Genomic DNA, 27,245 nt, shown 5'->3' with positions numbered 1-27,245 from the left:
TTGTTGCGATAAGATTTTATGGGGTATTTATACATTCTTCGTCCATACCATTCACACTGGTGATGTCTGACTCTCAACCATGAGACTGCAACTTATTTTGTCTCTCTTTGCACTTCACCTACTCTGTTCTGATGGTAAGATCTTTTTATATCTTTATCTATGGATAATGTGATTGTTTTCTGGGAAATAAACTGTTATAAAAAATGTAATTGCCAAGCTCCATATCTACCAACTGTGCCTCATTTACAGGGACTATCCCTCATTCAAAACCAAATCTCTCTTTCCTTCTCAGTTGTGCCTCTTTTTAGTCTGAACTGCGGGATATAGATATATATATATATATATATATATATATATATATATATACAAATGCCAAATGTCTTGTGGGCCTTGAGGGTTCAACCAATTAATTTTTGTGTATTAATTTCCCATGGTCCATGTAACTTGGGGTGTGTTCATTGTGCCTTTGCCAACATACTTTTTAATTAAAATGTGTCACTCTTTCTCATCTCAGAAAGTTAAGGGATATTTCTAGTTCTGTCATATACAGCCTTTCTCAACCTTTTTACCCTGAAGGAACTCTTGAAATATATTTTCAGGTCTCTGGGAACACAATTTGCTGTAATTGTAGAATTGTAGAATGTTTTACATTCTACAATTATACATTATATATACGGATAAATAATATGGCTTACCTAACATATTTGACATCCTGGACAAATATTTGCTTTGTACAACATTAGTAATAATCTTAAAATTAAATTAATCATAATAACAGGGAAAAAATGCAGACAGTTAAAATTATGAAGTCTCCTGACATTAGTAATCATAGTAGATACACCACTTCCTTTGTTTGTTAGTGTAGGTCAGGCTTTCTCAACCATGGTTCCATGGAACCCTAGGTTTCCTCTAGAGGTTTCTAGGAGTTCCTTGAGCAATGAGAAACTTCTTCCTCTCAGATAAGTTCCTATTGACCCTATTAACCCATTTAGGTATCTGTAAGGGGGGAATTGTCTTTTTTTAAGTGAGGAAGGGTCAGATTTGTATTGCAGGAATAAAAACTAAGAAGGGGTTCCAACAAATTAGCCAATAAGCAGATTCAAACAAGCTTGGGATAAAAATATGTCTATCTGCAGGCAAAAATCTTTTTAAAAATTCCTCTTTTGCCATCACTTTCCCCATTGGTTTATTACTGTCTATGTCCCTCTTACAAATACTGCCCCTCACTGATGGTTATAGTGATACAGTAGGAAGTAAGTAGAAACCACCAGAACAATGTAGGCAGCAGTAAATACCAAACTGATATTCCAAAACGTCTCTGCTTAGCTGGAGATCAGTTGTAATCCTGAAACCAACAGCTTTGAAAGCAGAAATATCTGTTATCTAATTTCAAAAATGCTATTTCGAAATGTGCTTTTGTTTGTGACAAATATTAGGAGATCAAATATGATTATCGTATGTTTAGGCTGTATTATTGTTACTGCAGTAATTGCATTGTAATGTTTTTGTGTTTGGAATTTTGATATGTATGTATATTTGTTATCTGAAAACAAGGCACATGCGTGGTGCATCCAACCATGTCAATGCACATCTCTCAAGATAACATTTGCTCAGCTTTACAACAAATTTGTTTGCATCTAAAGTGGAATTCTAGCCGTTTTTGTGTTTATTAAAAGTCAGCAGCTACAAAAACTGTAGCTCTTGACTTTTAATAAACACACTTACCTGTCCCAGAGTCCAGCGATGTATTCACCCGTGCCGTCCCTTCTCCCCTTCTCTCCTCCACGGTGCCGGCATCTCAACTGTGGGCACCAGGCTGTGACAGCTTGTGGCTTCACAGCCTGGAGCCCACTGTGCATGCGCTTGTGCAAGTCGCGTTGTGCCTCCTAATTGGTCAAGCAGTCTTCTGGGACCTGTGAAAGTTCACAAGAGAATGCAGGAGGGAGGAGGGGGCCGAACTCAAAAACAGGTATCCGCTCCCCCCCAAAAGGTGCCAAATATTGCAGTGGAGGAGGGGAGGAGGAAAATAAGCAGAGCTTCCGCTTTTGAGTGGAACTCCTTTTTTAAGATTTTTTTACTGTAGTATTAGCATTGTGATGTTTTTCTGCTTGGCATCTTGGTATGTTTCTATGCCTGACATCTGAAAATAGAGGCAACAACCTTGGAGCGTCTAACTGTAGTAATGCACAACTATGAAGTTAATATCTGCCCCACCCACAGCCATCAAGTGCAAATATTAACCTCTTCAGCTCTTGCATAGCTCTTAATAGGGTATAAACCATAGCGCTTTTCACATTTCATATTTCCTGATTGATTTTGTAATTACTTACTGGTGAGCCTGTGATCTGGGGTTTTTTGCCTTTGTAGGTACATCAAAATGGTTTTTGCACCCTTGTAGTTGCTGGATGTTACTGGCTATGAAAGCTTTTTTAAAAATATATATACTGTATGTAAAGAAACCACATTTGTCCACACTGGGTGGGGGAAGTAAGGCTATCGAAGTCAGCTTTACTAAGTCTCCCTTCTGAGCAGGATGTGAATTTCGATCCATCTATGGTCAGCTTAACGTGGTTGTAAACCCTTATATATACCTAGTGAAGTGACTGCTCTCAGGTGATACACAGGGATGAAACATATCCTCCTACATAAATTGTACCTGTCTATGTGCAGTCTTCTCTTCTCTACTTCTATTCAAAGTGCTGAATTTTACAGCTTGTCTAGGAGTTGAGAAAAAAGGGGGTGGAGAGTTGCAGTTACAATCTGCAGAGCTTGGTGTGGAGAGCTCTAAGAGCTGATTGGAGGGAAGAAACACCCCCCCCCCCCCACATAGCTCACAGGAACAGAGCTGAGGCTGTCAATCAGCTGGAACTCCCTCCCAGTCACCATTTTTATCTTGGTGTCAGGAAAACTTGTCAGAAGTGATTCATGCTGATGGCAGAGGTATGAAGCAACAGACAAAGATGACACTTAGTGCTCTAAATTGAGAGTACAGATTATAGAGTGACATGCTTTGTTCATATTTCATGTTTGAGATTTACAACCGCTGTCTCTGACTACTACTCTCATGAATTTGGCATAAGATTTGTTGATGCCTCTATTCAGCTCCTCACTGTTCTTCTTATTGGAATAAAACCTGTACCAAGATAGTCACCTCCATTCAGAGACACATGGCTAAACCAGGCATGGTAAATCAGTAACGGGGAATGGAGACCACAGCCATCACTGACAACTAGACCTTCTCCCTCAACCTGCATGTGTATGGGCACAGCTTCTATAGCTCATTCTACAATTTACTATGTAAACGGGTAATGCAGGAAGCTTTTATGAGCTCCATCTGCTGTTTAGAAAATCTGTACCATTTCTACAGCCATTTTCTCATTTAGGGCTGGGGAGTGAAGCTGGTTGCTTTCAATAGTTTTCTTCCTAATTGCATTTAGAAGAGGAAATATTGTAGAATCCCCATGATTTGTTCACTTGGATTTGAACTTCCCATATATTTATTTATTAGAGGTACTTATATAGCTCTGTCAATTTATACGGCGCTTTACATATATATTGTACATTCACATCTGTCCCTAACCCTCAAGGAACATACAATCTAAAGTCCGTAGCTCACAATCATACATACACATACTAGGGCCAATGTAGACAGGAGCCAATTAACCTACCAGCATGCCTTTGGTGAGTGGGAGGAAACTGGAGGAAACCCACTCAGGCACAGGGAGAACATGCAAACTCCAGGCAAGTGGTGCCGTAGCTGGGATTTGAACCGATGACCCTAGTACTGCCAGGCAAAAGTGCTAACCATTTAGCCACTGTGCTGCCCATATGACTTCACAATCTAATATTCTGGTAAATATTTCATGTGTTTCATGGTATGGTGTTGTTTTTTGGTATAAGACTTCTATGTTCATTCACACAGGTGCCAGGATAAAAATCATAAACGGAGATATAGCTAAACCACATTCCAGACCGTACATGGCTCTGATACATTTTGAAACAAAGTATGAAGAAATGATATGTGGAGGAAGTTTAATACACCCCAGATGGGTGCTGACTGCTGGTCACTGTCACCGGTAAGTACATCTGCTTTCATAGCATAATATTCAGCAAATCCTTAAAATAAAAAAAAAAGAAAGGGAATGGACTTTTTTTCAGCCATGCTTGTAGTAAAATTGTAGGAATATATATATACAGTCATGGCCGAAATTGTTGGCACCCTTGATATTTCTCCAGGAAATCATGTATTTCTCACGAAACGTATTGCATTAACACATGTTTTGCTATACACATGTTTATTCCCTTTGTGTGTATTGGGACAAAACAAAAAAAGGGAGGAAAGAAAGCAAATTCGACATAATGTCACACAAACCTCCAAAAATGGGCTGGACAAAAGTATTGGCACCCTTTCACAACTGCGGATAAATAAGAATGTTACAAGCATGTGATGCTCCTGTAAACTCACCTGGGGCAAGTAACAGGTGTGGGCAATATAGAAATCACACCTGAAAGCAGATAAAAAGGAGAGACGTTCACTTAACCTTTGCATTGTGTGTCTGTCTGTGCCACACTAAGCATGGACAACAGAAAGAGGAGACGAGAACTGTCTGAGGACCTGAGAACCAAAATTGTGGCAAAATATCAACAATCTCAAGGTTACAAGTCCATCTCCAGAGAACTAGATTTGCCTTTGTCCACAGTGCGCAACATTATCAAGAAGTTTGCAACCCATGGCACTGTAGCTAATCTCCCTGGTCGTGGACGGATGAGGAAAATTGATGAAAGATTGCAACGCAGAATAGTCCGGATGGTGGATAAGCAGCCCCAAACATGTTCCAAAGACATTCAAGCTGTCCTGCAGGCTCAGGGAGCATCAGTGTCAGCGCGAACTATCCGTCGACATTTAAATGAAATGAAACGCTATGGCAGGAGACCCAGGAGGACCCCACTGCTGACACAGAGACATAAAAAAGCAAGACTACAGTTTGCCAAAATGTACTTGAGTAAGCCAAAAGCCTTCTGGGAAAACGTCTTGTGGACAGATGAGACCAAGATAGAGCTTTTCGGTAAAGCACATCATTCTACTGTTTACCGAAAACGGAATGAGGCCTACAAAGAACAAAACACAGTACCTACGGTAAAATATGGTGGAGGTTCAATGATGTTTTGGGGTTGTTTTGCTGCCTCTGGCACTGGGTGCCTTGACTGTGTGCAAGGCATCATGAAATCTGAGGATTACCAAAGGATTTTGGGTCGCACTGTAGGGCCCAGTGTCAGAAAGCTGGGTTTGCGTCCAAGATCCTGGGTCTTCCAGCAGGACAATGACCCCAAACATACGTCAAAAAGCACTCAGAAATGGATGGCAAAGAAGCGCTGGAGAGTTCTGAAGTGGCCAGCAATGAGCCCAGATCTAAATCCCATTGAACACCTGTGGAGAGATCTTAAAATTGCTGTTGGGAAAAGGTGTCCTTCCAATAAGAGAGACCTGGAGCTGTTTGCAAAGGAAGAGTGGTCCAAAATTCCGGGTGAGAGGTGTCAGAAGCTTATTGATGGTTATAGGAAGCGACTGATTTCAGTTATGTTTTCCAAAGGGTGTGCAACCAAATATTAAGTTAAGGGTGCCAATACTTTTGTCCAGCCCATTTTTGGGGTTTTGTGTGACATTATGTCATATTTGCTTTTCTGCCTCTGTTTTATATTTGTTCCAATACATACAAAGGGAATAAACATGTGTATAGCAAAACATGTGTTAATGCAATACCTTTTTTGTGTGAAATACTTGATTTTCAGGAAAAATATCAAGGGTGCCAACAATTTCGGCCATGACTGTATATATATGTGTGTGTGGGGGGGGGGTATTTGTTTTCCCTTTAATCTTGCACACCTTGCAGCCCAATCTTTCCCAACGAGCAACAATCAGAACCTATACACATATCCCTCCAGAAGTATCACTTCTCCCTGCCTTGATATGAACACGAAGCATACACGAAGCCTCCATGTTTCTCCTACTCACTTACAACCTTCAGAGGTCTTCCAGCTACGTTTTATATAATTTTTATACTTACCTTTACCAAATGTCTTAAGGCTAGTTAGGTAACATACCGACTCCTCTTCTGCTTCGGATTTTCTCTAGCAGTGCAGAGGAAGTAGTGCAGCTCTCTACAACACTTGTTCTCCATGGTGATGTGGCAGGTCCACTTTTGAAAAAAAAACCAATATATTTGACTTTTTGCTGTAAACATATCCAATAAAAACATTTAGAACATATAATTTCTTCATAAATTTAGTCTAAAAAGAATCCCAATACGTGTAAAGTAATTGGTTTACGTGAAAGTTATAGCGTTTACAAATGGTATATATACTGGAATTTGTATTTTTTAATTTTTTATACTAGTCGCAATCAGCGACTTATTGCGCGACTGCGGGATTGCGGAGGGCATTCTGACACTGGGAGGGAACTGACTAACGGCCACTGACATCTCCAGTGACACTAATACAGTGATCAGTGCTAATAAAAAGCACTGACACTGTACTAATGACACTGGGCAGGAAGGGGTTAACATCTGGGGCAATCAAAGGGTTAACTGTGTACTGTGTTGTGCTTACACTGTGTGCTGTGTGCTGTTTTACCAGGGAGACATGCTGTGCAGAGAGAGAGAGAAAGCAGCATGTCCATGCTGACAGAAGAAAGATCTGTGTTGTTTACATACAGATCTCTCCCCTCTCAGCTTTAGAGGCGATCACCGTGTGCTGGCTGAGAATCGGCAGCTGGAACCTAATGATTGAAATCTGATGCAGCCATGGCAGCGCAGGTAGGGTGGCATGCACCCCCTACCCAGAAATGCAAAATCAGGTATATATATGTGATTTTGCACAGAGCGGCTGCCCTGTAGCAGTATATCTGCTATAGGGTGGTAGGTAAGCTGTTCAACTATGACTGGACTTTGCATATGTTAAAAATAAATAGGCTGGAGTTTGGCTTTAGGTAAGAACTTTAGATTTACCCAAAAATGCAATATACATGACCATGCTCTAAATATACACAACCAAAGTTCTTATCTAAAGCATATGCAAAATCCAGTCAAAGCTATAAACAAAAAAGCAGTTTTGTTAGGCCAGCCATATACAGCAGTATAGTAAACAGCAGTATAGTTCAGTAGGAACCGGCAGAAATTCAAGCCATGTATGGACAGGCTGAATGTACCCAAGCTGAACAATCGACCAGCTTGGGTACAACTAGTCCACCAGATTTTACATGAGATTATTAATAGCGGCTGTTATAGCCATTAGCTCCCTGCCGGGAGAACACACTGGCTTTGAGGAAGGGATTCCCCCATCAACACTGTCTGATGTTGATGGGGGAATCAAGCAAATTTCTTTACTGCAACCCGTGGTTCGCTCCGCCTATGGCCTGCTTTACATCAGCCTTTTTTAACCAGGGTGCCCAGGCCCCCAAATGAGGTGCAGAATTTTAAAGGGTGCCTTGACTGAAAAAAGTTTGAGAAACACTACTTTAAATTCATTGCTACATGCTATATTCCAGGTTCCCTTTAATAGGTTACATTCTGCAAATGGGTTAAGTGCATTAAATGTTCTGATAGAGATTGGGCAGTATATGAGGATGTTGTATGTAACCTTCAAGCACTTTCTGAACTTGGAACAGTGGCAGAGTTACCTAAAATATTTAATAAAGATCTTGACCCTGGATGGTTTGGGGGGTATGCGGGCAGGGAGTTTATCGGAATGAGCAAGCCCCCATGTGGTCATATTTGGTCGGCTGTTCCTTTGTAAATGAATGGGACCAGGTGATGTCTCAACTTGTTAAGGATACAGGGGGTGCCAACACCCACTGCTTCCTTAACAACCATTGACAAAGGGTGACGTCGCTTGTAGAGATGAGCGAAGAAATGAAAAATTCGATTCGGCTGATTCGGCGAATTCCAGTGTGAAATTCGATTCGATGCGAATTTCTCCGCTACGAAGATGACTTATTTAAAGGGTTTCTAGGCTTCAGAGAGCCTTTAAATTAGTGCAGAACACTGTACCTTTAATTTAAATGCCCTTGGAGATGAGGAAGGAGAAGGAGAAGGAGAAGGATGAGACGAAGGAGAAGGAGAAGGATGAGAAGAAGGAGAAGGAGAAGGATGAGAAGAAGGAGAAGGATGAGAAGAAGGAGAAGGATGAGAAGAAGGAGAAGGAGAAGGAGAAGGATGAGAAGAAGGAGAAGGAGAAGGATGAGAAGAAGGAGAAGGAGAAGGATGAGAAGAAGGAGAAGGATGAGAAGGAGAAGGATGAGAAGAAGAAGGATGAGAAGAAGGAGAAGGATGAGAAGAAGGAGAAGGAGAAGGATGAGAAGAAGGAGAAGGAGAAGGATGAGAAGAAAGAGAAGGATGAGAAGAAGAAGGATGAGAAGAAGGAGAAGGATGAGAAGAAGAAGGATGAGAAGAAGGAAAAGGATGAGAAGAAGAAGGATGAGAAGAAGGAGAAGGATGAGAAGAAGGAGAATGATGAGAAGAAGGAGAAGGATGATAAGAAGGAGAAGGAAGAGAAGAAGGAGAAGGAGAAGGATGAGAAGAAGGAGAAGGATGAGAAGAAGGAGAAGGATGAGAAGAAGGAGAAGGAGAAGGATGAGAAGAAGGAGAAGGATGAGAAGAAGAAGGATGAGAAGAAGGATGAGAAGAAGGAGGAGAAGGATGAGAAGAAGAAGGATGAGAAGAAGGAGAAGGATGAGAAGAAGGAGAATGATGAGAAGAAGGAGAAGGATGAGAAGAAGGAGAAGGATGAGAAGAAGGAGAAGGATGAGAAGAAGGAGAAGGATGAGAAGAAGGAGAAGGAGAAGGATGAGAAGAAAAAGGATGAGAAGAAGGAGAAGGAGAAGGATGAGAAGAAGGAGAAGGATGAGAAGGAGAAGGAGAAGGATGAGAAGAAGGAGAAGGAGAAGGATGAGAAGAAGGAGAAGGATGAGAAGAAGGAGAAGGATGAGAAGAAGGAGAAGGAGAAGCAGAAGAAGAAGGATGAGAAGAAGGAGAAGGAGAAGGATGAGAAGAAGGAGAAGGAGAAGGATGAGAAGAAGGAGAAGGATGAGAAGAAGGATGAGCAGAAGGAGAAGGATGAGAAGAAGGAGAAGGATGAGAAGAAGGAGAAGGATGAGAAGAAGGATGAGAAGAAGGATGAGAAGAAGGAGAAGGATGAGAAGAAGGACAGTTCTGTGACAGTTTCTGTCTATTTCTGACAGTTCTGGGACATTCACTCCATACAGCGGTTTCAACCGCTGTATGGAGGGAATGTCATAGAACTGTCAGAAATAGACTATTAATGACAGTTCTGGGACTGTCCTTCCATGCAGCGGTTGAAACATTGTATGTATTTGTTTCCATAAATGGATCCATTTATGGAAACAAATACATACAATGTTTCAACCGCTGCATGGAAGGACAGTCCCAGAACTGTCATTAATAGTCTATTTCTGACAGTTCCATGACATTCCCTCCATACAGCGGTTAAAACAGCTGTATGGAGTGAATGTCCCAGAACTGTCATAAATAGTCTATTTCTGACAGATCTGGGACATTCACTCCATACAGCTGTTTTAACCGCTGTATGGAGGGAATGTCATGGAACTGTCAGAAATAGACTATTAATGACAGTTGTGGGACTGTCCTTCCATACAGCGGTTGAAACATTGTATGTATTTGTTTCCATAAATGGATCCATTTATGGAAACAAATACATACAATGTTTCAACCGCTGCATTGAAGGACAGTCCCAGAACTGTCATTAATAGTCTATTTCTGACAGTTCCATGACATTCCCTCCATACAGCGGTTAAAACAGCTGTATGCAGTGAATGTCCCAGAACTGTCATAAATAGTCTATTTCTGACAGATCTGGGACATTCACTCCATACAGCTGTTTTAACCGCTGTATGGAGGGAATGTCATGGAACTGTCAGAAATAGACTATTAATGACAGTTGTGGGACTGTCCTTCCATGCAGCGGTTGAAACATTGTATGTATTTGTTTCCATAAATGGATCCATTTATGGAAACAAATACATACAATGTTTCAACCGCTGTATGGAAGGACAGTCCCACAACTGTCATTAATAGTCTATTTCTGACAGTTCCATGACATTCCCTCCATACAGCGGTTAAAACAGCTGTATGCAGTGAATGTCCCAGAACTGTCATAAATAGTCTATTTCTGACAGATCTGGGACATTCACTCCATACAGCTGTTTTAACCGCTGTATGGAGGGAATGTCATGGAACTGTCAGAAATAGACTATTAATGACAGTTCTGGGACTGTCCTTCCATGCAGCGGTTGAAACATTGTATGTATTTGTTTCCATAAATGGATCCATTTATGGAAACAAATACATACAATGTTTCAACCGCTGTATGGAAGGACAGTCCCACAACTGTCATTAATAGTCTATTTCTGACAGTTCCATGACATTCCCTCCATACAGCGGTTAAAACAGCTGTATGCAGTGAATGTCCCAGAACTGTCATAAATAGTCTATTTCTGACAGATCTGGGACATTCACTCCATACAGCTGTTTTAACCGCTGTATGGAGGGAATGTCATGGAACTGTCAGAAATAGACTATTAATGACAGTTGTGGGACTGTCCTTCCATACAGCGGTTGAAACATTGTATGTATTTGTTTCCATAAATGGATCCATTTATGGAAACAAATACATACGGAAACAAATACATACAATGTTTCAACCGCTGTATGGAAGGACAGTCCCACAACTGTCATTAATAGTCTATTTCTGACAGTTCCATGACATTCCCTCCATACAGCGGTTAAAACAGCTGTATGGAGTGAATGTCCCAGAACTGTCATAAATAGTCTATTTCTGACAGATCTGGGACATTCACTCCATACAGCTGTTTTAACCGCTGTATGGAGGGAATGTCATGGAACTGTCAGAAATAGACTATTAATGACAGTTGTGGGACTGTCCTTCCATACAGCGGTTGAAACATTGTATGTATTTGTTTCCATAAATGGATCCATTTATGGAAACAAATACATACAATGTTTCAACCGCTGCATTGAAGGACAGTCCCAGAACTGTCATTAATAGTCTATTTCTGACAGTTCCATGACATTCCCTCCATACAGCGGTTAAAACAGCTGTATGCAGTGAATGTCCCAGAACTGTCATAAATAGTCTATTTCTGACAGATCTGGGACATTCACTCCATACAGCTGTTTTAACCGCTGTATGGAGGGAATGTCATGGAACTGTCAGAAATAGACTATTAATGACAGTTCTGGGACTGTCCTTCCATGCAGCGGTTGAAACATTGTATGTATTTGTTTCCATAAATGGATCCATTTATGGAAACAAATACATACAATGTTTCAACCGCTGTATGGAAGGACAGTCCCACAACTGTCATTAATAGTCTATTTCTGACAGTTCCATGACATTCCCTCCATACAGCGGTTAAAACAGCTGTATGCAGTGAATGTCCCAGAACTGTCATAAATAGTCTATTTCTGACAGATCTGGGACATTCACTCCATACAGCTGTTTTAACCGCTGTATGGAGGGAATGTCATGGAACTGTCAGAAATAGACTATTAATGACAGTTGTGGGACTGTCCTTCCATACAGCGGTTGAAACATTGTATGTATTTGTTTCCATAAATGGATCCATTTATGGAAACAAATACATACGGAAACAAATACATACAATGTTTCAACCGCTGTATGGAAGGACAGTCCCACAACTGTCATTAATAGTCTATTTCTGACAGTTCCATGACATTCCCTCCATACAGCGGTTAAAACAGCTGTATGGAGTGAATGTCCCAGAACTGTCATAAATAGTCTATTTCTGACAGATCTGGGACATTCACTCCATACAGCTGTTTTAACCGCTGTATGGAGGGAATGTCATGGAACTGTCAGAAATAGACTATTAATGACAGTTGTGGGACTGTCCTTCCATACAGCGGTTGAAACATTGTATGTATTTGTTTCCATAAATGGATCCATTTATGGAAACAAATACATACGGAAACAAATACATACAATGTTTCAACCGCTGTATGGAAGGACAGTCCCACAACTGTCATTAATAGTCTATTTCTGACAGTTCCATGACATTCCCTCCATACAGCGGTTAAAACAGCTGTATGGAGTGAATGTCCCAGAACTGTCATAAATAGTCTATTTCTGACAGATCTGGGACATTCACTCCATACAGCTGTTTTAACCGCTGTATGGAGGGAATGTCATGGAACTGTCAGAAATAGACTATTAATGACAGTTGTGGGACTGTCCTTCCATACAGCGGTTGAAACATTGTATGTATTTGTTTCCATAAATGGATCCATTTATGGAAACAAATACATACAATGTTTCAACCGCTGCATTGAAGGACAGTCCCAGAACTGTCATTAATAGTCTATTTCTGACAGTTCCATGACATTCCCTCCATACAGCGGTTAAAACAGCTGTATGCAGTGAATGTCCCAGAACTGTCATAAATAGTCTATTTCTGACAGATCTGGGACATTCACTCCATACAGCTGTTTTAACCGCTGTATGGAGGGAATGTCATGGAACTGTCAGAAATAGACTATTAATGACAGTTGTGGGACTGTCCTTCCATACAGCGGTTGAAACATTGTATGTATTTGTTTCCATAAATGGATCCATTTATGGAAACAAATACATACAATGTTTCAACCGCTGCATTGAAGGACAGTCCCAGAACTGTCATTAATAGTCTATTTCTGACAGTTCCATGACATTCCCTCCATACAGCGGTTAAAACAGCTGTATGCAGTGAATGTCCCAGAACTGTCATAAATAGTCTATTTCTGACAGATCTGGGACATTCACTCCATACAGCTGTTTTAACCGCTGTATGGAGGGAATGTCATGGAACTGTCAGAAATAGACTATTAATGACAGTTGTGGGACTGTCCTTCCATGCAGCGGTTGAAACATTGTATGTATTTGTTTCCATAAATGGATCCATTTATGGAAACAAATACATACAATGTTTCAACCGCTGTATGGAAGGACAGTCCCACAACTGTCATTAATAGTCTATTTCTGACAGTTCCATGACATTCCCTCCATACAGCGGTTAAAACAGCTGTATGGAGTGAATGTCCCAGAACTGTCATAAATAGTCTATTTCTGACAGATCTGGGACATTCACTCCATACAGCTGTTTTAACCGCTGTATGGAGGGAATGTCATGGAACTGTCAGAAATAGACTATTAATGACAGTTCTGGGACTGTCCTTCCATGCAGCGGTTGAAACATTGTATGTATTTGTTTCCATAAATGGATCCATTTATGGAAACAAATACATACAATGTTTCAACCGCTGTATGGAAGGACAGTCCCACAACTGTCATTAATAGTCTATTTCTGACAGTTCCATGACATTCCCTCCATACAGCGGTTAAAACAGCTGTATGCAGTGAATGTCCCAGAACTGTCATAAATAGTCTATTTCTGACAGATCTGGGACATTCACTCCATACAGCTGTTTTAACCGCTGTATGGAGGGAATGTCATGGAACTGTCAGAAATAGACTATTAATGACAGTTCTGGGACTGTCCTTCCATACAGCGGTTGAAACATTGTATGTATTTGTTTCCATAAATGGATCCATTTATGGAAACAAATACATACAATGTTTCAACCGCTGTATGGAAGGACAGTCCCACAACTGTCATTAATAGTCTATTTCTGACAGTTCCATGACATTCCCTCCATACAGCGGTTAAAACAGCTGTATGCAGTGAATGTCCCAGAACTGTCATAAATAGTCTATTTCTGACAGTTCTGGGACATTCACTCCATACAGCGGTTTCCGGCAAAAAGTGTATGTGCAGAGTTCCTCTATTCTGCAGATACACTTAGAGGAGCTCTGCAGATACACTTAGAGGAGCTCTGCACATACACTTTTTTCCGGTTTGGAATTATTCTTATTTTCATCCTACTTCTTCTTCTTCTTCTTCATCCTCATCCTCATCCTCTTCTTCTTCTGAGGATGAGGATGAGGATGAAGAAGAAGAAGAAGAAGAAGAAGTAGGATGAAAATAAGATTAATTCCAAGCCGGCAAAAAGTGTATGTGCAGAGCTCCTCTAAGTGTATCTGCAGAGCTCCTCTAAGTGTATCTGCAGAATAGAGGAACTCTGCACATACACTTTTTGCCGGCTTGGAATTATTCTTCTTTTCATCCTACTTCTTCTTCTTCTTTTTCTTCATCCTCATCCTCAGAAGATGAGGATGAGGAAGAAGAAGAAGAAGAAGAAGAAGAAGAAGAAGAAGAAGAAGAAGAAGAAGTATAATGAAAAGAAGAATAATTCCATGCCGGCAAAAAGTGTATGTGCAGAGTTCCTCTATTTCTGACAGTTCTCTCACAGCTTCTTCACATGTACAGCGGTTGAAATATCTGTATCCTAAATGGAAACTAATAGATACAAATTGTATCTATTAGTTTCCATTTAGGATACAGATGTTTCAACCGCTGTACATGTGAAGAAGCTGTGAGAGAACTGTCAGAAATAGAGGAACTCTGCACATACACTTTTTGCCGGCTTGGAATTATTCTTCTTTTCATCCTACTTCTTCTTCTTCTTCTTCTTCTTCTTCTTCTTCTTCATCCTCATCCTCATCCTCTTCTTCTGAGGATGAAGAAGAAGAAGAAGTAGGATGAAAAGAAGAATAATTCCAAGCCGGCAAAAAGTGTATGTGCAGAGTTCCTCTATTTCTGACAGTTCTCTCACAACTTCTTCACATGTACAGTGGTTGAAACATCTGTATCCTAAATGTAAACTAATAGATACAATGTTTCAACCGCTAAACATGTGTTCCTTCTGTCAGAGAACTGTCAGAAATAGCGGAGCTCACTGCAGGGACACTTTTGCCGGCTGATCGGGAAATGTTCGATTCGCGCACCCGAAGTAGGCAAAATTTCGGTTTCGACACGAATCGAATATTTCCTGAAATTCGACTCGAATTCCGGTTCGCCTAGTTCGATTCGCTCATCTCTAGTCGCTTGATACTAAAGATGCCGCAGCACCCACTGCTTCCTTAACAACCATTGACTGGAAGCTGTCATTTATCATAGCAAAAGAAAAGCCATTACTATATATAACATTCAGGTCCCATCAAATGAGCAAAAAGACTGACACTGATGAACACAGGTTCAGACCGAACTGTAAGCTTATCTTTATTAGGCAGAATGACAAAAAATCAAACTAGTTATGAACAAGTCACTCAAGTATGGAAAAAAATGATAATATAATGTGATGTGTATGATATAATGACTGCCATATTAATTATCTGTCTTTTAGACCTGGAAGCATTACAACTGTTATTCTTGGTGCTCATGCCAAGGACAAAAAGGAAAAAGAGCAGCAAGTATTTCGATATTCCAAGAGTTATACGCACCCTCTCTATAACAACACCAGTTATTTTAATGATCTTAAACTATATAGGGTAAGATACTGGATACACACTTTATTATTAAATTATTATTGCATTATTATATATTAATGAACATAAGAAGACCAGAGAAGATGTGTGGGTAGGATCACTAAAACAGGTTACTGAGCCAGTGAGCAGGCAATCATCCATAGAAATGAATACAATTCTTAGCCATCACTTTGGTTACTGAGCCCCACCACTACCACCACTAGCCCACCTATTGCTGACACGTGCCAAGTATGGCCAGCCATCATTCCAGGAGTAGAGGTGGATGTTTTGTATATGGGTAAAAAACTAGCTATTAGACATGGGACAAAGGATAGCTAACACCAGAATATGTTCAACATGAGCTAATGTCTGAACTGGTTTTGCCAGAGTATATGCACTGCCATACCCACATGGAACCAAGTACTGTTGCCAGCTGTAAAGTAGGAGGAAGCCATTACTGATATGACTTATTATACCCACAGTTGTCAATAGTTTTCAATGGAGTGGGAGTTTTGCCTTCCTGTAAACCAACATAAAATAATTTTTTAAAAGACTGAACTTGAAGGACTCTATAAATGTTAGATTTCAGGTAATTACAGTAGCAGTATTAACATGTTTAAAGTTTTTGTAAATCTCTAACATGATAAATGAACAAAGCATATGCCTCTATAGTGCATACTTGCCTCAATAGAAAGCACCAAGTGTAATTTTTCTGATGCCTCTTCCCTCTGCTATCTGCATGAGTCACTGATATTAGTACGTGCCCACTCCACAGCATCCTTGGTGAATTCCCCTTCCCCAGCACACAGCAGGTGACTGACAGCCCCAGTTGGTCATGTTTCCCTATGATGCTGTGTAGAAAGGGTGTGTGTCCATTCCCTTTATTCAGGTCTCAGATTACACTGAAGCACTGTGCTCTAGCTGTGCAGTGTGTGAAGTCAGATCCCTGCCCCCTGCCTTCTGGATCTGAGAAATAGCCGTTGACCTGTGTACTTTGAACAGATCTGGAATAACACTTACAGTATGTAGGAGGATGTGTTTCATATCTATGTATCACCTGAGGCTAGTCACTTCACTGGGTATATGTAAGGGTTTACAATCACTTTAATGATTTAGAATGAATTCATAACTGAATTCAATGATCAAAGAATTAGATAAATGTACCTAATACCATAATAATGTCCCTACAACCATATTTTCTTAACTACAGAAAGCTTTTCTCTTCATTTTATTGATTAAACTCTGTCATGTGCATTACAGTTATCGTCTGCAGCTAAACTGGGAAAAGCTGTTCAACTTCTACCTCTGCCAGAAACATTTGATGACCTAGAGAAGGGGACTGTATGTGAAGCAGCAGGATGGGGAAAGACAGAGTTTAACGATGACTCAGGATATCTGCTGGAAGTTAATGTCACTGTCCTAAACAGAAAACAATGTGCTAAACACTATATAAGTAAAGAATACAAAATAACAGAAAATATGATGTGTACTAAGGTGGGACCTCGAGGACAGGATACCTGTAGTGTAAGTATAGTGTCTCTTTCTCAGCCAATAATATGTGCTCTACAGAATGAACGAATGTGCGCTATTACCAAACTGCAGCCTTTTGGTATTCACACACCTCCAAATCTGAAGGATTTAAAGGATAAATTGTATATGTCTCAAACTGTTACTTACCTAATGCTTCAGTAAAACATCAAAAAGTAAACATAAACCCTAAATGAATGACATACAGTTTGCTAAAGCACTGTGTATCATTAAAGCGGAACTAAATTGTATCTGAGCATCACAAACTGAAAACACCATTTAATTCATTTTAATATTCAAAACTATATTTCCCATCCATCCATGTCTCCATGTTTTATTCTGGTGCTTTGAAAACCACCCCTTTAGCATATCTAGCCATAGCCATCTTGAGCAAGGGCAGATGATTCATGTGTCCTTGCCTCAGGCATGTAGGCATAAGGGAGTGCTTAGCTGAGAAAGTCCCCCCCCCCAAAAAAAAAAAAGATAAAAGAAATAAAATGCCCATGAAGACTCCTGGGATTCACAACATCATTTTGGCCTAGGCCAGGAACCAGGAAGCAACTGGGAAATGTAAAGAAAATAAAAAGTTTAAAACAAGTAAAAAATATATACCTTCCTATCTATTTATCAATGCTAGCAGTGTAAGGAATACAAATAGAAAAGTTAAAAATAGTTCATGCTGATTGAAAGCATTTAGTTCCGCTTTAAAGGATAAGATCACCTTTGGGAACATGTTACATGTTCCACCTGTTTTAGTCCTCATGCACACGGGACATTTTGATAACGCTGGTAACGTAGCTGTGTAAAATCACGTTAAAAACGTGAGGTTTTTTAGCGTATTTAATTGGGGTTTAGCAGTGTTTTGCCATGTTTAGCGTTGTTTTCCCGCATTTTAGCTTTTTTTTACCAAAATAAATTTTTTTTTGGTCAAAAAAAGACCAAAAACACCAGTTTGCGTTGTTTTACTGTGTTTTTCAGCGTTAGAGCTCCTTTAGAAACCCACTAGTCCTGGGTTTTTTTCCAGCCAAAAAACGTTGATTGCAGTCTATGTGTGCATGGACACATGGGATAACATGCTGGGGCAGTGGTATCCCTAGGCAGGTGCAGGGGGTGCACGTTGCTCCCGGTGACACCTATCACAGGGGGAGACACCAGACCCTCTCCACGAGCTCCACAAAGAGGAATGTTTTAAAGCAAGCCAATGATCCCTGCAAGATGGATCATATCTGCGGATTGGGGAGCATAATTTTTTTTTAATTCTTTTATTTAAAAGGTCTTAAAAATATTTACATATAAAACAAAAATTTCCAAACAACAATAACTTACAATTCCACACAATTCCAAAAATACAAAATCCTCCCTCCCACAAAATCAAAAAACACTTTCCCTCAACACCTTTCTCTTCATATATACAATAACAACACTGTGCTTTCCCTCCACCACTGTCCCTTCAACGTTGTATCACTCTAAAAAGAAAAAAAAAGAACAGATTAATATCACACAAACCACCAAACCCCCAAAAAAAAACCTTCACCACCTACACCTCCCAACACCCTCCAAAACTCAAAATAACAACCCCCTCCACCATAATATAACAAAATTCACATTATTTCTTCCCCATCCAAACCACCCTCCATTACACAAAACATCATACCATTACATTACCATATATAGACTCCCAACATCCTCCACCAATAACGTAATATGCATAACTCCACCCCCATCCACGCCCACTATCATTATTATACATCACCCACTCCACTCCCTCCACCTACTCAATTTCCAGACCTTTTGCGCTTCCTTCAAACCATATTTCCTACAATCACAGTATGCATATACGTAGAGCCTTCCACAGAGCATGGAAACGCACTCCCTTATACTTAGTTCTTCTTTCCTAAAAATCAGAATATTCCGCACATCCCACAAACTCTCCTTAACACCATATACCAACATCCACAACACTTGTTCTTCAACTTTCCCCACTTTACACAATCCAAACTTTACAATCTCAAAAGTCATCTGCTCCACTCCAGACAATCCCTTCACCATTTTCGTCAAACACTTCCATACTCCTCTTGCATATCCACATTCCCAAAACACATTCTCCACAAATCTACACCCCTCTCACGGACATATCTCACTATCCACCAACCTTCTGCTCTGAAATCCTCTCGTAGGCAGACACCTGTGAATAAACATCCATGCCACATCTTTCTGTCTATTCACAAGCTCTCTATTACTTACATTCTTCCATACTTTCCCGCTTTGTACTTCATTCAAACCAACTACCACCTCCAATCCTTCTCTTTTTTCCAAAATGCTCATCACCTTCCTACTTTCACACCATACTTCTTTCACCACCTTCTGCAATTCATACCGCCTCATGCATCTTTCAATTCCCATATAAAACCACGGTGCACCTAAACTTACCGCCTTCCTCAAATCACTCTCATACAACTTATACTTTCTCAACACACTTTCACTCGCAGATCTCAACATACATCCTGCCAAACTCTCTCTCCCGCTAATCCATACGCACATACTCACATATTTTACAACCAAAAATATCTCAATGTTCATCACACCTTTTCCTCCATTTCCCTTCACTTTCATCACCGCTCTCTTCAACTTTTCCATCATTGACGACCACACGTACGTAAAGCACTCTTTTGTTGCTGAGGAGCATAATGGATCAGACTTTGATCCATTGTGCTCAATCCGCAGATCCAATCCATCCTGTGTGGTTCATCGGAGGGGTGACACCAAGTGTTACCGCACCGGGTGACACCACCCCTAGGGACGCCCCTGTGCTGGGGGGTTTACTAGCTGTAGAAAAAAACGTCAAAAGCCAAAAACAGCAGCTGTAAAAATATTTAGTGTGCATGAGGACTGCAGGATGGAACATGAAACATGTTCTGAATGCTGCAGCTGCAGCCAGCCAAAAATCCATGTACTAGCTGTCACTTTTTAAAAACTGCGCGGCTATGCGGGGCTTCGCCCACACGGAGGCATCATTCATTCACAGTGTTCTGTGAATGAAGCAATTGCAAGTCCCCGTTGGCTTGTAGTTCTCAATGATGTTAATTGATTCTTCCTGTCAGTATATCTGCTTGTTCGTACAGCCCATACGGGCAAGCAGATATACTGACAGGTCTCCAGGAGGCCTGCATGACACCAGAGATCTGCTGATCACTGATGCAATGATTCACAGGTTCCAAAAATAATAAATGCATTTTCTAATGGCAAAAAAATTAGCATTTATTAATTTTAGTCGTAAGGTGAACTTATCCTTTAACAATTTAAATTTTTTTAAATCTTTTTAGCTTATCACTACTACTGACCCCCAACCGCCATTGCATGTACAATACAGCCTCTATTCAGAGAACATATGACAGGGTGAAAACACAGGAGATCAGTTGGGGTACGGCATTTGTAGATATGGTCCTCCAATGCCCTAGTGCTTGGTTCTGAGCAGCCTACTGCTTGACCCATACAATGTTTCACTCCTGCCCAGAGGCAAAGTTTTATGCTAGATTACCACATAGATCTGCCCAACTCAATTTTGTTCTGGGAACAGGATGGTAAGTCCTCATTCTGCTGCCAGAAAACAGCGCTGTATACTGTATGCAGCTACATACAGTTTCTGCAACATTCCTAGTGGGCGCATTTGTTCGAGATGCAAATAGTTTGTTTGGATCAGCTTGCTCCCCTGCATTAGTAATTGGGGAAATAGCTATTGTTTAGGAAAATCATTACCTTGTCTTGCCTGGCAAAACTGGGTAACAGGCATCTATTATCAATGGTGCCCATACACAAACTCTTAATGTTTAATAGAGCACTAAAGGATTATCTCCTAAAAAAAATTAGCTACATTAAATAAGTATGCAGGGCAATTGCTTAGTGGTTAGCATTTCTGCATCACACCAATGGGGTCCCAACCAGGACACTATCTGCATGGAGTTTGCGGATCTTCCCTGTGCTTGTGTGGGTTTTCTCCCACACACTAAAGCCATGCTGATAGGTTATTTGGCTCTTGTCTAAATTGGTTCTATTATGCTTGTGTATGCATTTCAAACAGGGACCTTAGATTGTAACTTCCTTGAGGGCAGGGACAGATGGAAAAGCACAGTATGTAAAGGGCTGCATAAATTGATGGTGCTATATACAGTGAAGGAAATAAGTATTTGATCCCTTGCTGATTTTGAATGTTTGCCCAGTCACAAAGAAATGATCAGTCTAAAAATCGAATGGTAGGTGTATTGTAACACTGAGAGACAGAATAGCAACAAAAATTCAAAAGAAATGCATGGCTAACAAATTATGCACTGATTTGCATGTCCATGAGAGAAATAAGCATTTGATCCCCTGAATGATCAGCAGGATTTCTGGCTACCAGGTGTCTTTCATACAGGTAACAAACTGAGATTAGAAGCAGTCTCTTAAAGGGAGTGCTGCTAATCTCATTTTGTTACCTGTATGAAAGACAACTGTCCACAGGAGCAATCAAACAATCAGATTCCAAACTCTCCACCATTGAAAAGACCAAACAGCTGTCCAAGGATGTCAGGGACAAGATTGTACACCTACACAAGGCTGGACTGGGCTACCAAACTATCGCCAAACAGCTTGGTGAGAAGGTGCAATCATTCGCAAATGGAAGCAACACAAAACAACTGTCATTCTCCCTAGGTCTGGTGCACCATGCAGGATCTCACCTCGTGGAGAGTCAATGATCAGGAGAATAGTGAGGAATCATCTCAGAATTACATGTGAGGATCTTGTCAATAATCTCCAGGCAGCTGGGACCACAGTCACCAAGAAAACAATTGGTAACACACTACGCCGACAAGGATTGAAATCCTGCAGTACCCGCAAGGTCCCTCTGCTCAAGAAAGCACATGTCCAGGCCTGTCTGAAGTTTGCCACTGAACATCTGAATGATGCAGAGGAGGACTGGTTGAAGGTGTTGTGGTCAGATGAGACCAAAATTGAGCTCTTTGGCATCAACTCAACTCGCCGTGTTTGGAGGAGGAGGAATACTGCCTATGACCCCAAGAACACGATCCCAACTGTCAAACATGGTGGTGGAAAGATTCGGCTTTGGGGATATTTTCCTGCTAAGGGGACAGGACAACTGCACCGCATCAAAGGGACAATGGACGGGGCAATGTACCATCAAATCTTGGGTGAGAACCTTCTTCCCTCAGCCAGGGCATTGAAAATGGGTCGTGGATGGGTGTTCCAGCATGACAATTACCCAAAACACACGGCCAAGGCAAAAAAGGAGTGGCTCAAGAAGAAGCACATTAAGGTCCTGGAGTGGCCTAGCCAGTCTCCAGACCTTAATTTAAAATCTGTGGCGGGAGCTTAAAGTTTGAGTTGCCAAACGTCAGCCACCAAACCTTAATGACTTGGAGAGGATCTGCCAAGAGGAGTGGGCCAAAATCCCTCCTGAGATGTGTGCAAACCTGGTGGCCAACTACAGGAAACGTCTGACCTCTGTGATTGCCAACAAGGGATTTGCCACCAAGTACTAAGTCATGTTTTGTGAAGGGGATCAAATCAGTGCGTAATTTGTTAGACATACATTTCTTTTAAATTTTTGTTGCTATTCTGTCTCTCAGTGTTACAATACACCTAGCATTCGATTTTTAGACTGATCATTTCTTTGTGAGTGGGCAAACATTCAAAGCAAGAGGGGATCAAATATTTATTTCCTTCGCTGTAAATAACTGTAATAGAAGTATAAAATGTACTGCGTGTATTCAGTAAACTAATGTCTGCAAAATCGTGGTAATCTGCAGAAAAAAGAAATAATCTGTTCAAAAATGTTTTACAGGGGGATTCAGGTGGCCCCTTAATTTGCAAAGGAGTGTTTTCAGGAGTGACATCATTTGGGCCAAAACAATGTGGACAACCTAACGAGGCCTCTGTCTTCACTCGCCTAACCCAGGAATACATTGACTGGATATATAGCATGATCAACAAATAGTGCTAAACTCACTTTAAAATTCATGTAATCATTATACTACCATTTTCAAATGCTTTATCAATCAAATGACGTCTTTATGAAAGAGTCCTTTTTTTCCTTATTCCTTTTTTGGGTTCATCAGAGCAACCATGTCAAGTATTTTACATGTTTTCTTGCAGCATGTTTGGCTTTTATTAATTTGCATGGTGACTGTAAACTTGCTGGAGACTTCAACCACTTCAGTCAATTACCTAACACAGCCACAGTTCCTCCTCCCTCTTGCCACATCATAGCCTCTATCCTCTTCTGGGTGTGTCTAATTACTGTCTGTGATGGCCCAGCTTCTATGCCCCTCCTCTCACCTTCTGTAGCTTCTGACATCACATTCTTAATATACGTTAAATGCACATATATTCTTATGAGAAAATTAAAGGTCTGACAACAGGGTCTTTTTAAAGCCTAAATGTAGCTAAAACAAAGAACAGAAAAATCAGCACAAGGGACATAACTGAAAGTTAGTATAATGTGTCCCTTGTCCTGATTCTTCTACTTTCAGTGGAAATCTTCATCTTTTCTACCCCCCATCCAAAATCCATCCCCCATTTTCAGAACTAGGTCAGCAGAGGTAGCCTCCTTATTTCTCCTCTTATAAGTGTCCTTTACATTTAGCAATATGCTTGCACATTCAGATCTTTGATTTATTGGTAAATGTTATCTTACGTAGAAACTTAGACTGCTTTATCCAACATTTCTAGCACAACTAATAAAACCATGTTGTTTTATTGGCAAAAACCGGCATTATGGTGCTGCTCGCGTGAGAATGTTCCATGTTAATAAAGATATTTTAGAGATTCACATAAACTACCTATTTTGTTGTTGCCACAGTCCAAACATTTTGTATATACTTGTGTTTGTAATATGCACACACTATTCTATTATTTCATGTTACGGTGACCAGTAATAACACAATTTTATCACTTAGGCTCTATTCTCACTAGTGCGACTCCAAAGTAGCATGATTTGGAGTGCAACTTTGATGCAACTTTGAATGGGTGAGACTTTGACCAATAATAATGGACAACTGTTGCACAAATGTCTCCTGGAAAAGATTCAGGTGTGACTTTTGATGGTTTACATTGCAGTCTGTGGCACTCAGGTCACATGGAAGTGGGACCAAAGTAATGCAGGAACCTTTTTAACGTGTGTACGTATCTCAGTCCAGAGCACTAAGTGTCATTTCTATATGCTGCTTTGTTCCTCTGCTATCAGTCACTTCTGACAAGTTTTCTTGACACCAAAAGAAAAATGGTGACGGGGAGGGACCCCCAGCAGAGTGACAGACTCTGTTCCTGTGAGCTGTGTGGAGAGAGGTGTGTCTCTTCCTTCCAATCAGCTCTCAGAACTCTCCTCACTGAGCTCCGCAGTGTGTAATGTTCTGCTTCCTGCCCTTTTTTATGAACCCTCAAGACAAGCTTTATAAATAAGACTGCAGATAGACAGGTACAACTTATATAACTACAACTCTCCGCCCCCTTTTTTCTGAACTCCTAGACAAGCTTTCAAATTCAGCACTTTGAACGGATGTAGAGAAGATAAGACTGCAAAAAAACAAGTACAACTTATATAGGAGGATATGTTTCATCTCTGGGTATCACCTGAGACCAGTCACTTCACTGGGTATATGTAAGGGTTTACAACCACTTTAATGCACATGCACCATGGTGCACCATCAGGGGATGTCGGTGTCTTTCTTGGGCTGGCTGCAAAAATATGGAAGAGACAGCTGATTGCATCAGAAAAAAGGATGGTGGCATGGAAACAAGTGAGCAGCAGTGGAGGAGTGGATCCCTTCAGAACACGGTTGGAATCGCTGTGGATGAGCATGTCGTTTGTGGACAACCCAGTGGAGTTAAGTTAATAGGGGAAAATAACAGGAGGGAAGTGAAGTTAAAGTGTTACTAAACCCACAGCAGTAAAATCAGTCTGTATGTGCAGTAAAGAATGCTTGTTATACTCACTATGGAACCTAAGGGGTTAATACTCCACATTGTGTAAAAAGGATTTTTGATCCTGACTTCTCTGATCCTCCCCTCTCCTCTCCTCCTTCCATTGTCCCCTAAATATCTCCTGATAGAACAGAGGTTTGGAGTCACTCTGCACATGCTTAGTTTGATGTGTATTGCTAGACAGTTTTTTTTTTTCATGGGAGAGGGCATGTGATCAGTACAGGGCCAATCAGCACTGTCCAAACAGAGGGTCAGGAGGGGTCCTGAAGCCTCCTAGAGGAGAATGAAAACTCCTCCTACAAGCTTTAACCAGTGCTCTGCTGGACACTGATAGAAGTAACAAGACTGCTATATACTGCTGATGAAAAAAGATATTTAGTAGTTTATAACTTCTAAAATAATTGCATTTCCATGTTTTGTGTACTGTGGGAGAGTGAATGCAGGGTCCTGGGTATGTAACACTTTAACAAGAACTGTCTGTGAAGCCCACATGCATTGGCTTCTGCCATTCTTGCTTCTGGTGCAGGATAGAAAATATAAGGTAGTATCTGATTATTAGGATTGATTGATAATGATCAATTCCATTGTCCTTGCTTTTCTGACACAAAAACAATAACATAATCAAAGAAGACAGGTATACGCCAACCATATCGCTTGTATTAGTAAATCAATTTGCACAGTGAATCTGCATCTCCTGGAACCTGGAACATTCAGGCAGATGTGAATGACATTCACGCTCAGTGTAGATTGAATATAAGACCTAATCTATACCTGTACAAAATTAATATATGTATTTTTTAGTATTTACCCTTTAAAATGTACCGTATTTTCCGGCGTATAAGACGACTTTTTGACCCTTGAAAATCTTCTCAAAAGTCGGGGGTCGTCTTATACGCCGGTATACAGCATGCTGACACTTTTTAGGGGGGCGGTGCGGTGCCGCCGCCGCCCCCCCCCCCTTCCAACAGAAGTGAAACTAAGTACAGGGGTGGGCAGGGGCTTCTGTTTCTTACCTGGCTCCGGTCCCACGACGATCCGGTCCAGGAAGCGCAGCTGCTCCTTCCTTCAGTTCGGCCACTGGATATTCGTGCGGCTGCTCGGCTCCGCCTCCTCACCGGTGATTGGCCGCCAGAACTGTAGCTCAGGAAAGGCACACAGGCGGCCAATCACCGGGGAGGAGGCGGAGCCGAGCGGCCCCGCGAAAATCAAGTGAAGGTAAGTGTGCCGTGCACAGGTGCTGCTGCAACCATATATGCTTGCTGCAGCAGCACCATACTGAACAGGGGTCAGCAAGTGTCAGTGGGAGGAATAGTGCCCCATCATTGGTGTCACTGATACCAATGATGGGGCATTATTCCTCCCACTGACACCGACGATGGGGCACTTTTCCTCCCCCCCACTGACACCAACGATGGGTCACTATTCCCCCCCCCCACTGACACCAACGATGGGGCACTATTCCACCCCCCACTGACACCACTGATGGGACACTATTCCTCCCACTGACACCAATGATGGGGCACTATTCCTCCCACTGACACCAATGATGGGGCACGATTCCTCACACTGACACTAATGATGGGGCACTATTCCTCCCACTGACGCCAATGATGGGGTGCTATTCCTCCCACTGACACCAATGATGGGACACTATTCCTCCCACTGACACCAATGATGGGGTGCTATTCCTGCCACTGACACCAATGACTGGGCACTATTCCTCCCACTGACACCAATGATGGGGCACTATTCCTCCCACTGACACCAATGATGGGGCACGATTCTTCCCACTGGTGTGCATTGGAAGAGGGGTAGTCTTATACGGTGAGTATAGCCCAAACACTACATTTTAACAGGAAAAGTAGGGGGGTCGTCTTATACGCCCAGTCGTCTTATACGCCGGAAAATACGGTAATTCTGGTGCAGCCTAGTTCACCTTGCTTTATTTTGCTTTTAGGTTTTACATAATTGTGGGGACAGAAGAAAAGAGACAGGAGGCGCCCGTTTGGAGTGTAGTAATAACACTGTATTAACCAATTCAATACCGGGCAATTTTACACCTTCCTGCCCAGGCCAGTTTTCAGGTTTCAGCGCTCTCACACTTTGAATGACAATTACGTGGTCAGACAACATTGTACCCAAACTAAAATGTTATCATTTTCTTCACACAATTAGAGCTTTCTTTTGGTGGTATTTAATCGCCGCTGGGGTTTTTATTTTTTTCTAAATTAACAAAAAAAGACCAAACATTTTGAAAAAAACACGTT

At 41.2% G+C, this 27,245-nt stretch overlaps 1 protein-coding gene across 1 annotated transcript; it reads left to right on the top strand.

Moving 5' to 3' along the window:
• Nucleotides 1-23,833, top strand: LOC149453691 (granzyme A-like). The gene is made up of 5 exons (XM_089688086.1): nt 1-134; nt 3,923-4,076; nt 15,354-15,498; nt 16,735-16,998; nt 22,841-23,833. Exons 1-5 carry the CDS (start codon nt 80-82, stop codon nt 22,991-22,993), a joined length of 771 nt encoding a protein of 256 aa, XP_089544212.1. The 5' UTR covers nt 1-79; the 3' UTR covers nt 22,994-23,833.
• Nucleotides 23,834-27,245: the final 3,412 nt, after the last annotated feature.

Source organism: Staurois parvus, unplaced genomic scaffold (assembly GCF_062004578.1).
Source record: "Staurois parvus isolate SC_StPar_1 unplaced genomic scaffold, SC_StPar_1.0 ptg000445l, whole genome shotgun sequence".
NCBI classification, from domain to species: Eukaryota; Metazoa; Chordata; class Amphibia; order Anura; family Ranidae; genus Staurois; species Staurois parvus.
Note: the sequence above shows the minus strand (reverse complement) of the source record. Positions and strands in the feature narration are given on the sequence as shown.